Here is an 11,860-nt window from a genome sequence, read left to right as displayed (position 1 = left end):
GGGCGTCCGCGTGCCAGCGGCGGCGCATGCGCGGAGGCGCCTTGTTTACCGGCGGGGGCGCAAAGGCGCGTGCGCGGGGGGCGGGGCCGGGCGGGAGGCGCGACCAATGCGTTTGCGCGGAGAGGGTGGGGCGGGGTCGAAGAAGGGGCGTGGCCCGGCGGGGTGGGCCAATGCGCTTGCGCGATGAGGAAAGGGGCGGGGCCTGGCGGGGGGGGCGGCGCATGCGCAGAGCCATCGAAGGTGCCAGAAGGATCCGGGCGGCGGCGGCGGCGCCGGTAGGAGCGGGAAGGGCCCGGGGGGTTTCGGGGGGGGGGGCTGAGGGGGCGCCGGGAAGGGGGGGGGGCGGCACGGGGAGGGGGAAACTGAGGTAAAACCCCCCCCGGAGAGGGCGGGGAGGGGGTTTGTGGGGCGCGGAGAGGGGAGTGGGGCAGGGAAATGGGGGGTTATGGGGGGTTGCGATCCCTCCCGGGGCGGGACAGGTTGTGGGTCGCTGTGGGGCAGGCTGTGGGTCACCGTGGGGCAGTGTAGGTCGCTGTGGGGTGCTGTGGGTCACCGTGGGGCAGTGTAGGTCGCTGTGGGGCAGGCTGTGGGTCACCGTGGGGCAGCGTAGGTCGCTATGGGGTGCCGTGGGTCGCCGTGGGGCAGCGTAGGTCGCTATGGGGTGCTGTGGGGCAGTGTAGCTCACCGTAGGGCAGGCTGTGGGTCACCGTGGGGCAGCGTAGGTCGCTATGGGGTGCTGTGGGTCGCTGTGGGGCAGTGTAGGTCGCTATGGGGTGCCGTGGGTCACCGTGGGGCAGTGTAGGTCGCTATGGGGCAGGCTGTGGGGCAGCGTAGGTCGCCATGGGGTGCTGTGGGGCAGTGTAGGTCGCTATGGGGTGCTGTGGGTCGCCGTGGGGCAGCGTAGGTTGCTATGGGTCGCTGTGGGGCAGCGTAGGTCGCTATGGGTCGCTGTGGGGCAGCGTAGGTCGCTATGGGGCGCCGTGGGTCGCTGTGGGGCAGCGTAGGTCGCTATGGGGCGCCGTGGGTCGCTGTGGGGCAGCGTAGGTTGCTATGGGGTGCTGTGGGGCAGCGTAGGTCGCCATGGGGTGCTGTGGGGCAGTGTAGGTCGCTATGGGGCGCCGTGGGTCACTGTGGGGCAGCGTAGGTTGCTATGGGGTGCTGTGGGGCAGCGTAGGTTGCTATGGGTCGCTGTGGGGCAGCGTAGGTCGCTATGGGGTGCTGTGGGTCGCCGTGGGGCAGTGTAGGTTGCTATGGGGCGCCGTGGGTCGCTGTGGGGCAGTGTAGGTCGCTATGGGGTGCTGTAGGTCGCTGTGGGGCACGCTGTGGGTCACCGTGGGGCAGCGTAGGTCACTATGGGGTGCCGTGGGGCAGTCAGTGGGTCACCATGGGGCAGTGTAGGTTGCTATGGGGCAGGCTGTGGGTCACCGTGGGGCAGTGTAGGTCGCTATGGGGTGCCGTGGGGCAGTGTAGGTCACCGTGGGGCAGGCTGTGGGTCACCATGGGGCAGCGTAGGTCACTGTGGGGTGCCGTGGGTCACTGTGGGGCAGTGTAGGTCGCTGTGGGTCACTGTGGGGCAGTGTAGGTCGCTATGGGGTGCCGTGGGGCAGTGTAGCTCACCGTAGGGCAGGCTGTGGGTCACTGTGGGGCAGTGTAGGTTGCTATGGGGTGCTGTGGGTCACTGTGGGGCAGGCTATCGGTCACCGTGGGGCAGCGTAGGTCGCTATGGGGTGCTGTGGGGGCAGGCTGTGGGTCACCGTGGGGCAGTGTAGGTCGCTGTGGGGCAGTGTAGGTCACCGTAGGGCAGGCTGTGGGTCACCGTGGGGCAGCGTAGGTCGCTATGGGGTGCTGTGGGGCAGTGTAGGTCGCTATGGGGCGCCGTGGGTCACTGTGGGGCAGTGTAGGTCGCTATGGGGCAGCGTAGGTCGCTATGGGGTGCTGTGGGGCAGTCAGTGGGTCACCGTGGGGCAGTGTAGGTCGCTATGGGGTGCCGTGGGTCACCGTGGGGCAGTGTAGGTCGCTGTGGGGCAGGCTGTGGGTCACCGTGGGGCAGCGTAGGTTGCTGTGGGGCAGCGTAGGTCGCTATGGGTCGCCGTGGGGCAATGTGTGGGTCGCCGTGGGGGCAATGTGTGGGTCACCGTGCCGTCACGGCGTCTCTTCCTCTGACCCCCCCCTTTTCCTTCTCCGTCTCTTCCAGACCCCGACGCTTCGGCACCGCCCCCCCCCCCCCCCCCATTAATTACCAATTACCCCCCCCGGGATTTAATTACACCCTTTCTGCTAATTACCCCCTTTACTAATTCCTTCCTCCCCGCGTTAATTAACCCCCCCCCGGTGTTAATTACCCCCCCCCCCCCCAGCCGTGGAGTCCCTCCGCGCCCTCTCCCAGCTCCACTCCCCCCGGGGGGAGGAAGGTGGGGGGGGAGGAAGAAGAAGAAGAAGAAGAAAGGGGGAACCCCTCCCCCACCCCCCCCTCTCCCTCCCCTCCCCCACCCCCCCCTCCCCCGCCGCTCCCCTCCCCCCTCGATCCCGTGGGAAGAAGAAGAGTGCTTGGATTATTATGGGATGCTGCCCCTCCATCGCCTTTTCGAGGTGGTGGGGGCTCAACTGACCCCCCGGGAAGTGATGAAAATTTGGGAAAATTCGGCAAATTTCTTTTTAGGTGGGGGGAGGGGTGGGGGGAGGGGTGGGGGGAGGGGAATGGGGGGATTGGAATTATTCCGGGAATTGGAAAGAAAGGGATTTTGTCACGAGGGGAATCTCCGAATCCTGGGGGGGCTCCTCCGGAGCGTGGCCCGACACGACCTCCTGCGCTGCCTCAGCCTCCGCCGGCCACGCCCAGGTAAGCCACGCCCCTTTTTTTTTTTGGCTCCGCCTACCCCCGACCACACCCGTGCCACGCCCCGCTTCCCAAAAAACGGGGCGAAAAAAGGTGAGTTTTTGCGATTTGTTGTTGGTTTTTTTGGGGGGGTAGTTTCGCCGGAGAGAAGCGGCGGGGCCGGAGAGGAAGGGGGCAGGAGGCGGCGGCGAGGGTCTGCCCCACGGACGGCGGAGAAGCGGCGCTGGGAGACGGGTAGGGGGTGTGGGGCGGGGTGTGGGGCAGGGACGGTGCTGTGGGGCAGGAGGAGGGTGATGTGGGGTGGGGTGTTGGGGGGGAGGGTGCTGTGGGGCAGGAGGAGGGTGCTGTGGGGTGGAGGGAGGGTGATGTGGGGTGGGTGAGGTGGGGTGGGGTGTGGGGCAGGGTGTTGGGGGGGAGGGTGCTGTGGGCAGGAGGGTGCTGTGGGGTGTGGGGGGGAGGGTGCTGTGGGGCAGGAGGAGGGTGATGTGGGGTGGGTGAGGTGGGGTGAGGTGTGGGGCGGGAGGGTGCTGGGGGGCAGGGTGTTGGGGGCAGGAGGAGGGTGCTGTGGGGTGGGTGCTGTGGGGTGTGGGGTGGGTGCTGTGGGGTGTGGGGTGGGGGGAGGGTGCTGTGGGGTGGAGGGAGGGTGCTGTGGGGCAGGAGGAGGGTGATGTGAGGAGGGTGATGTGGGGTGGGTGATGTGGGGTGGGGTGTGGGGCAGGAGGAGGGTGCTGTGGGGTGTGGGGCAGGGAGAAGGTGCTGTGGGGCGGGGTGTTGAGGGGAGGGTGCTGTGGGGCAGGAGGAGGGTGATGTGGGGTGGGTGATGTGGGGTGTGGGGCAGGAGGAGGGTGCTGGGGGGCAGGATGTTGGGGGGCAGGAGGAGGGTGCTGTGGGGTGGGTGCTGGGGGGTGGGGTGTGGGGCGGGGGGAGGGTGCTGTGGGGCGGGGAGGGTGCTGTGGGGCGGGGTGTTTGGGGGGGAGGGTGCTGGGGGGCAGGAGGAGGGTGATGTGGGGTGTGGGGCAGGAGGAGGGTGCTGTGGGGTGGGTGCTGTGGGGCAGGGAGAGGGTGCTGTGGGGTGGGGTGTGAGGCGGGGGGAGGGTGCTGTGGGGCAGCGTGTTTGGGGGGGAGGGTGCTGTGGGGCAGGAGGAGGGTGATGTGGGGTGGAGGGAGGGTGATGTGGGGTGGGTGAGGTGGGGTGGGGTGTGGGGCGGCAGGGTGCTGGGGGGCAGGGTGTTGGGGGCAGGAGGAGGGTGCTGTGGGGTGGGTGCTGTGGGGTGGGGTGTGGGGCAGGGAGAAGGTGCTGTGGGGCAGGAGGAGGGTGCTGTGGGGTGGGGTGTTGGGGGGAGGGTGCTGTGGGGCAGGAGGAGGGTGCTGTGGGGTGGGTGCTGTGGGGTGGGTGCTGTGGGGTGGGGTGTGGGGCAGGAGGAGGGTGCTGTGGGGTGTGGGGGGGAGGGTGCTGTGGGGCAGGGAGAAGGTGCTGTGGGGCAGGAGGAGGGTGCTGTGGGGCGGGGTGTTGGGGGGAGGGTGCTGTGGGGCAGGAGGAGGGTGCTGTGGGGTGGGAGGGTGCTGGGGGGCAGGGTGTTGGGGGGCAGGAGGAGGGTGCTGTGGGGTGGGGTGTGGGGCGGGGGGAGGGTGCTGTGGGGCAGGAGGAGGGTGATGTGGGGCGGGGTGTGGGGTGGGGGGAGGGGGCTGTGGGGCGGGGGCAGGGTGCTGGGGGGAGGGTGTTGGGGGGCAGGAGGAGGGTGCTGTGGGGCGGGTGCTGTGGGGTGTGGGGCGGGGGTTAGGGTGCTGTGGGGCAGGGAGAAGGTGCTGTGGGGCAGGGTGCTGTGGGGCAGAGGGAGGGTGCTGTGGGGTGGGTGATGTGGGGTGTGGGGCAGGAGGAGGGTGCTGTGGGGCGGGGTGTTGGGGGGGAGGGTGCTGTGGGGCAGGAGGAGGGTGCTGTGGGGTGGGTGAGGTGGGGTGGGGTGTGGGGCGGGAGGGTGCTGGGGGGCAGGGTGTTGGGGGGCAGGAGGAGGGTGATGTGGGGTGGGTGCTGTGGGGCAGGGAGAGGGTGCTGTGGGGTGGGGGATGTGGGGCGGGGGGAGGGTGCTATGGGGCAGTCGTGGGTGGTTGTGGGTCATGCTATGGGGCAGCCGGGGGTGGTTGTGTGGGTCGCTATGGGGCAGGGGGGGGTGGTTGTGTGGGTCGCTATGGGGCGGGGGGGGTGGTTGTGTGGGTCGCTATGGGGCAGCCGGGGGGTGGTTGTGTGGGTCGCTGTGGGGCAGCCGGGGGTGGTTGTGTGGGTCGCTATGGGGCAGCCGGGGGTGGTTGTGTGGGTCGCTATGGGGCAGGGGGGGGTGGTTGTGTGGGTCGCTATGGGGCGGGGGGGGGTGGTTGTGTGGGTCGCTATGGGGCAGCCGGGGGTGGTCGTGTGGGTCGCTATGGGGCGGGGGGGGTGGTTGTGTGGGTCGCTATGGGGCGGGGGGGGTGGTCGTGTGGGTCGCTATGGGGCAGCCATGGGTGGTTGTGTGGGTCGCTATGGGGCAGGGGGGGGTGGTTATGGGGCGGGGGGGGTGGTTATGGGTCGCTATGGGGCGGGGGGGGTGGTTGTGTGGGTCGCTATGGGGCGGGGGGGGTGGTTGTGTGGGTCGCTATGGGGCAGCCATGGGTGGTTGTGGGTCGCTATGGGGCAGCCGTGGGTGGTTGTGTGGGTCGCTATGGGGCAGCCAGGGGTGGTTGTGTGGGGTGCGCTATGGGGCAGGGGGGGGGTGTTTGTGGGTCGCTATGGGGCGGGGGGGGGGTTGTGTGGGTCGCTATGGGGTGGGGGGGGGTGGTTGTGTGGGTCGCTATGGGGCGGGGGGGGTGGTCGTGTGGGTCGCTATGGGGCAGCCATGGGTGGTTGTGTGGGTCGCTATGGGGCAGGGGGGGGTGGTTATGGGGCGGGGGGGGTGGTTATGGGTCGCTATGGGGCGGGGGGGGTGGTTGTGTGGGTCGCTATGGGGCAGCCGGGGGGTGGTTGTGGGTCGCTATGGGGCAGGGGGGGGTGGTTGTGTGGGTCGCTGTGGGGCAGCCGGGGGTGGTTGTGTGGGTCGCTGTGGGGCAGCCGGGGGTGGTTGTGTGGGTCGCTATGGGGCAGGGGGGGTGGTTGTGGGTCGCTATGGGGCAGGGGGTGGTGCTTGTGTGGGTCGCTGTGGGGCAGGGGGGGGTGGTTGTGTGGGTCGCTATGGGGCGGGGGGGGTGGTTGTGGGGTGCGCTATGGGGCAGCCGTGGGTGGTTGTGTGGGTCGCTATGGGGCGGGGGGGGGGTGGTTGTGTGGGTCGCTATGGGGCAGCCGTGGGTCACTGACCCCCCCCCCCCTTTTCCCGCCGCAGGTTCCAGCCCCCGGAAGCGGAAGCGAAGGAGCCGGAGTCGGCCCCGGCCGCCCCTCCCCCCCCGCGCCCCTCCCCCCCCGGAGCCCCCGGCCAAGGTCACCTGCGGTACGGCCCCTCCCCCACCCCCCTTTGGGGCAAAAAAGCCCCTTTTGGGGTAAAAGGTTGGGGTTGGGGGGGGGGGTTTCTTGCTATTGGACTGGGAGGAACTGGGAGGAAGCGGGAGAGCTCTTCCAGTTTGGACTGGGGTGAACTGGGAGCACTGGGAGAGCCAGCCCAGTTTGGACTGGGAGGAACTGGGAGCACTGGGAGAGCCAGCCCAGTTTGGACTGGGAGGAACTGGGAGAGCTCTCCCAGTATGGGACTGGGAGGAACTGGGAGAGCTCTCCCAGTTTGGGAGTGGGGGGAACTGGGAGGAACTGGGAGAGCTCTCCCAGTTTGGGACTGGGGGGAACTGGGAGCACTGGGAGAGCTCTCCGAGTACGGGACTGGGGGGAACTGGGAGGACTGGGAGAGCCGGCCCAGTTTGGGACTGGGAGGAACTGGGAGAGCTCTCCCAGTATGGGAGTGGGGGGAACTGGGAGGAACTGGGAGAGCTCTCCCAGTTTGGGAGTGGGGGGAACTGGGAGCACTGGGAGAGCCAGCCCAGTTTGGACTGGGAGGAACTGGGAGAGGTCTCCCAGTTTGGGACTGGGGGGAACTGGGAGGAACTGGGAGAACTCTCCCAGTTTGGGACTGGGGGGAACTGGGAGGAACTGGGAGAGCTCTTCCAGTTTGGGAGTGGGGGGAACTGGGAGGAAGTGGGAGAACTCTCCCAGTTTGGGACTGGGGGGAACTGGGAGCACTGGGAGAGTCAGCCCAGTTTGGGAGTGGGGGGAACTGGGAGCACTGGGAGAGCCGGCCCAGTTTGGGACTGGGGGGAACTGGGAGGAACTGGGAGAGCTCTCCCAGTTTGGGACTGGGGAGGAACTGGGAGCAGTGGGAGAGCCGTCCCAATTTGGTACTGGGATGAACTGGGAGAATCGGCCCTGGACGGGAACTGGGAGAGCTGGATGCGCGGCCCAGTGCAGGCACTGGGGATACTGGGCGAACTGGGCCAGTTTGATCTATGGGAGCGATACAAGGGATACTGGGGGTTCTGGGGGGCTTCTCCCAGTACCGATACTGGTCTTACTGGTGCATCTAACCCCCCCATTTCCATTCCCACCCTCCATATCCACTTTATCTCAGTCCTGATACTGGGGATACTGGGCAAACTGGGCCAGTTTGATCTATGGGAGCGATACAAGGGATACTGGGGGTTCTGGGGGGCTTCTCCCAGTGCCGATACTGGTGTTACTGGTGCATCTAACCCCCCCCATTTTTTTCTCCCCCCCCCCAGACATCCGTCTCCGGGTCTGGTGGGGGCAACAGGGGTGGTCAGGCACTGGGGATACTGGGCGAACTGGGCCAGTTTGACCTATGGGAGCAATATAAGGGGTTCTGGGGGGCTTCTCCCAGTGCCGATACTGGTCTTACTGGTGCATCTAACCCCCCCGGTTTTTTTCCTCCCCCCCCAGACATCCGTCTCCGGGTTCGTGTCGAGTCAGGCACTGGGGATACTGGGCGAACTGGGCTGATTGGCTTAATATAAGTGATATAGAGGATACTGGGGGTTCTGAGGGGCTTCTCCCAGTGCCGATACTGGTGTTACTGGTGCATCTAACCCCCCCCGTTTTTCTCTCCCCCCCCCAGACATCCGTCTCTGGGTCTGGTGGGGGCAACAGGGGTGGTCAGGCACTGGGGATACTGGGCGACACTGGGGATACTGGGCGAACTGGGCCAGTTTGACCTATAGGAGCAATATAAGGGGTTCTGAGGGGCTTCTCCCAGTGCGGATACTGGTGTTACTGGTGCATCTAACCCCCCCATTTTTCTCTCCCCCCCCCCAGACATCCGTCTCCGGGTTCGTGCCGAGTCAGGCACTGGGGATACTGGGCGAACTGGGCCAGTTTGATCTATAGGAGCGATACAAGGGCTACTGGGGGATACTGGGGGGCTTCTCCCAGTGCCGATACTGGTGTTACTGGTGCATCTAACCCCCCCCATTTTTCTCCCCCCCCCCCCCCCAGACATCCATCTCTGGGTCTGGTGGGGGCAACAGGGGTGGTCAGGCACTGGGGATACTGGGCGAACTGGGCTAATTGGCTTAATATAAGTGATATAGAGGATACTGGGGGTTCTGAGGGGCTTCTCCCAGTGCCGATACTGGTGTTACTGGTGCATCTAACCCCCCCCGTTTTTCTCTCCCCCCCCCAGGCATCCGTCTCCGGGTTTGTGCCGAGTCAGGCACTGGGGATACTGGGCGAACTGGGCCAGTTTGATCTATGGGAGCGATACAAGGGCTGCTGGGGGTTCTGAGGGGCTTCTCCCAGTGCGGATACTGGTGTTACTGGTGCATCTAACCCCCCCCGTTTTTCTCTCCCCCCCCCAGACATCCGTCTCTGGGTCTGGTGGGGGCAACAGGGGTGGTCAGGCACTGGGGATACTGGGCGAACTGGGCCAGTTTGATCTATAGGAGCGATACAAGGGCTACTGGGGGATACTGGGGGGCTTCTCCCAGTGCCGATACTGGTCTTACTGGTGCATCTAACCCCCCCATTTCCCATTCCCACTCTCCATATCCACTTTATCTCAGCCCTGATACTGGGGATACTGGGCGAACTGGGCTGATTGGCTTAATATAAGTGATATAGAGGATACTGGGGGTTCTGAGGGGCTTCTCCCAGTGCCGATACTGGTGTTACTGGTGCATCTAACCCCCCCCGTTTTTCTCTCCCCCCCCCAGACATCCGTCTCTGGGTCTGGTGGGGGCAACAGGGGTGGTCAGGCACTGGGGATACTGGGCGACACTGGGGATACTGGGCGAACTGGGCCAGTTTGACCTATAGGAGCAATATAAGGGGTTCTGAGGGGCTTCTCCCAGTGCGGATACTGGTGTTACTGGTGCATCTAACCCCCCCATTTTTCTCTCCCCCCCCCCAGACATCCGTCTCCGGGTTCGTGCCGAGTCAGGCACTGGGGATACTGGGCGAACTGGGCCAGTTTGATCTATAGGAGCGATACAAGGGCTACTGGGGGATACTGGGGGGCTTCTCCCAGTGCCGATACTGGTGTTACTGGTGCATCTAACCCCCCCCATTTTTCTCCCCCCCCCCCCCCCAGACATCCATCTCTGGGTCTGGTGGGGGCAACAGGGGTGGTCAGGCACTGGGGATACTGGGCGAACTGGGCTAATTGGCTTAATATAAGTGATATAGAGGATACTGGGGGTTCTGAGGGGCTTCTCCCAGTGCCGATACTGGTGTTACTGGTGCATCTAACCCCCCCATTTCCCATTCCCACCCTCCATATCCACTTTATGTCAGTCCTGATACTGGGGATACTGGGCAAACTGGGCTAATTGGCTTAATATAAGTGATATAGAGGATACTGGGGGTTCTGAGGGGCTTCTCCCAGTGCCGATACTGGTGTTACTGGTGCATCTAACCCCCCGGTTTTTCTCTCCCCCCCCCCAGACATCCGTCTCCGGGTTTGTGCTGAGTCAGGCACTGGGGATACTGGGCAAACTGGGCTAATTGGCTTAATATAAGTGATATAGAGGATACTGGGGGTTCTGAGGGCTTCTCCCAGTGCGGATACTGGTCTTACTGGTGCATCTAACCCCCCCATTTCCCATTCCCACCCTCCATATCCACTTTATCTCAGTCCTGATACTGGGGATACTGGGCAAACTGGGCTGATTGGCTTAATATAAGTGATATAGAGGATACTGGGGGTTCTGAGGGGCTTCTCCCAGTGCCGATACTGGTGTTACTGGTGCATCTAACCCCCCAGTTTTTTTCCTCCCCCCCCAGACATCTGTCTCCGGGTTTGTGCCGAGTCAGGCACTGGGGATACTGGGCGAACTGGGCCAGTTTGACCTATAGGAGCGATACAAGGGCTACTGGGGGTTCTGGGGGACTTCTCCCAGTGCGGATACTGGTGTTACTGGTGCATCTAACCCCCCCATTTTTCTCTCCCCCCCCCAGACATCCGTCTCCGGGTTCGTGCCGAGTTCTGCGAGCACGATTCCGTCCTGCGTCGCAGCGTGGTTTCCAGTCGTCCCCGAGGTCCTTGGAGGCAACTGGACGTTTTCGGTCAGGCCAGCGGAGTCCTTAAATCCCGGGATTTGGGTTCCATCCTCTGCGATATCAAATTTTCCGAACTTTCATACCTGGAAGCTTTTTGGGGGGATTATTTGAGCGGAGCTTTGGGGGCGGCTCTGGAAGGGGTTTTTCTCACCGAGGGTTTACGGCGAGCCGTGGAAGGGAAAAACTCCGGCTCCTCGTTAGCGTGGATCAGGACGATTACGAGGAAGGGAGGAGGGTGCTGCTGGGGGCTGCCAGGGGGGGGAGGGGAGGGGGAGTGAAATGGGGGAGGGGCACCTCACACACCCCACCCCCACCCCACACACACACCCCCACACCCCCCCCATCCCCCCTCTTCGATCGCTGCCCTCCCCCCAATTCATTCCCCCGAGCCGGCCCCTCCCCCACACCTGATTTGGGGGGGGGGACAATGAGGGTCCCAGCCCCTCCCCCACACCCGATTTGGGGGGGGGGACAATGAGGGTCCCAGCCCCTCCCCCACACCCAATTTGGGGAGGGGAATGAGGGTCCCCTCCCCCCATATGGGGGAGGGGAATGAGGATCCCAGCCCCTCCCCCACACCCAATTTGGGGGGGGGAAATGAGGGTCCCAGCCCCTCCCCCACACTTAATTTGGGGAGGGGACAATGAGGGTCCCAGCCCCTCCCCCACACCCAATTTGGGGGGGGGGGATGAGGATCCCAGCCCCTCCCCCACACCTAATTTGGGGGGGGGACAATGAGAGTCCCAGCCCCTCCCCCACACCCAATTTGGGGAGGGGAATGAGGGTCCCCTCCCCCCATATGGGGGAGGGGAATGAGGGTCCCAGCCCCTCCCCCACACCCGATTGGGGGTGGAACAGTGACGGTCCCCTCCCCCAACATCCCCCCAGAATGGGGGAGGGGAATGAGGGTCCCAGCCCCTCCCCCACACCCAATTTGGGGGGGGGAAATGAGGGTCCCAGCCCCTCCCCCACACTTAATTTGGGGAGGGGACAATGAGGGTCCCAGCCCCTCCCCCACACCCAATTTGGGGGGGGGGAATGAGGATCCCAGCCCCTCCCCCACACCTAATTTGGGGGGGGGAAATGAGGGTCCCAGCCCCTCCCCCACACCTAATTTGGGGGGGGGAAATGAGGGTCCCAGCCCCTCCCCCACACTTAATTTGGGGGGGGGCAATGAGGGTCCCAGCCCCTCCCCCACACCTAATTTGGGGGGGGGGCAATGAGGGTCCCAGCCCCTCCCCCACACCTAATTGTTGGGGAGGGGAATGAGGGTCTCAGCCCCTCCCCCACACCTAATTTGGGGGGGGGGGACAATGAGGGTCCCAGCCCCTCCCCCACACCCAATTTGGGGAGGGGAATGAGGGGGCCAGCCCCTCCCCCACACCCATCAGATGGGGGGGGGGAGGGGCAATGGGGGACCCCTCCCCCAAAATGTCCCCAAGGGGGGGGGGGGGAGGGGCGTTGGGAGAGGGGGGGGAGGGGGCATCACCCCAAAATGTGCCCCTCCC

General features: G+C 65.2%; 1 protein-coding gene across 1 annotated transcript; it reads left to right on the top strand.

Moving 5' to 3' along the window:
• Window positions 1-221: 221 nt before the first annotated feature.
• On the top strand, window positions 222-10,599 carry DEDD2 (death effector domain containing 2; the record flags this gene model as incomplete). Its single annotated transcript, XM_074167385.1, is given in 5 exon segments — window positions 222-275; window positions 2,533-2,839; window positions 6,184-6,288; window positions 10,251-10,520; window positions 10,523-10,599. Coding segments are annotated over 5 exon segments (813 nt in total), but the record flags the coding sequence as incomplete, so codon positions are not given.
• Window positions 10,600-11,860: the final 1,261 nt, after the last annotated feature.

This window comes from Numenius arquata, unplaced genomic scaffold, assembly GCF_964106895.1.
Source record: "Numenius arquata unplaced genomic scaffold, bNumArq3.hap1.1 HAP1_SCAFFOLD_1721, whole genome shotgun sequence".
In the NCBI taxonomy this organism is placed as follows: domain Eukaryota; kingdom Metazoa; phylum Chordata; class Aves; order Charadriiformes; family Scolopacidae; genus Numenius; species Numenius arquata.
Note: the sequence above shows the minus strand (reverse complement) of the source record. Positions and strands in the feature narration are given on the sequence as shown.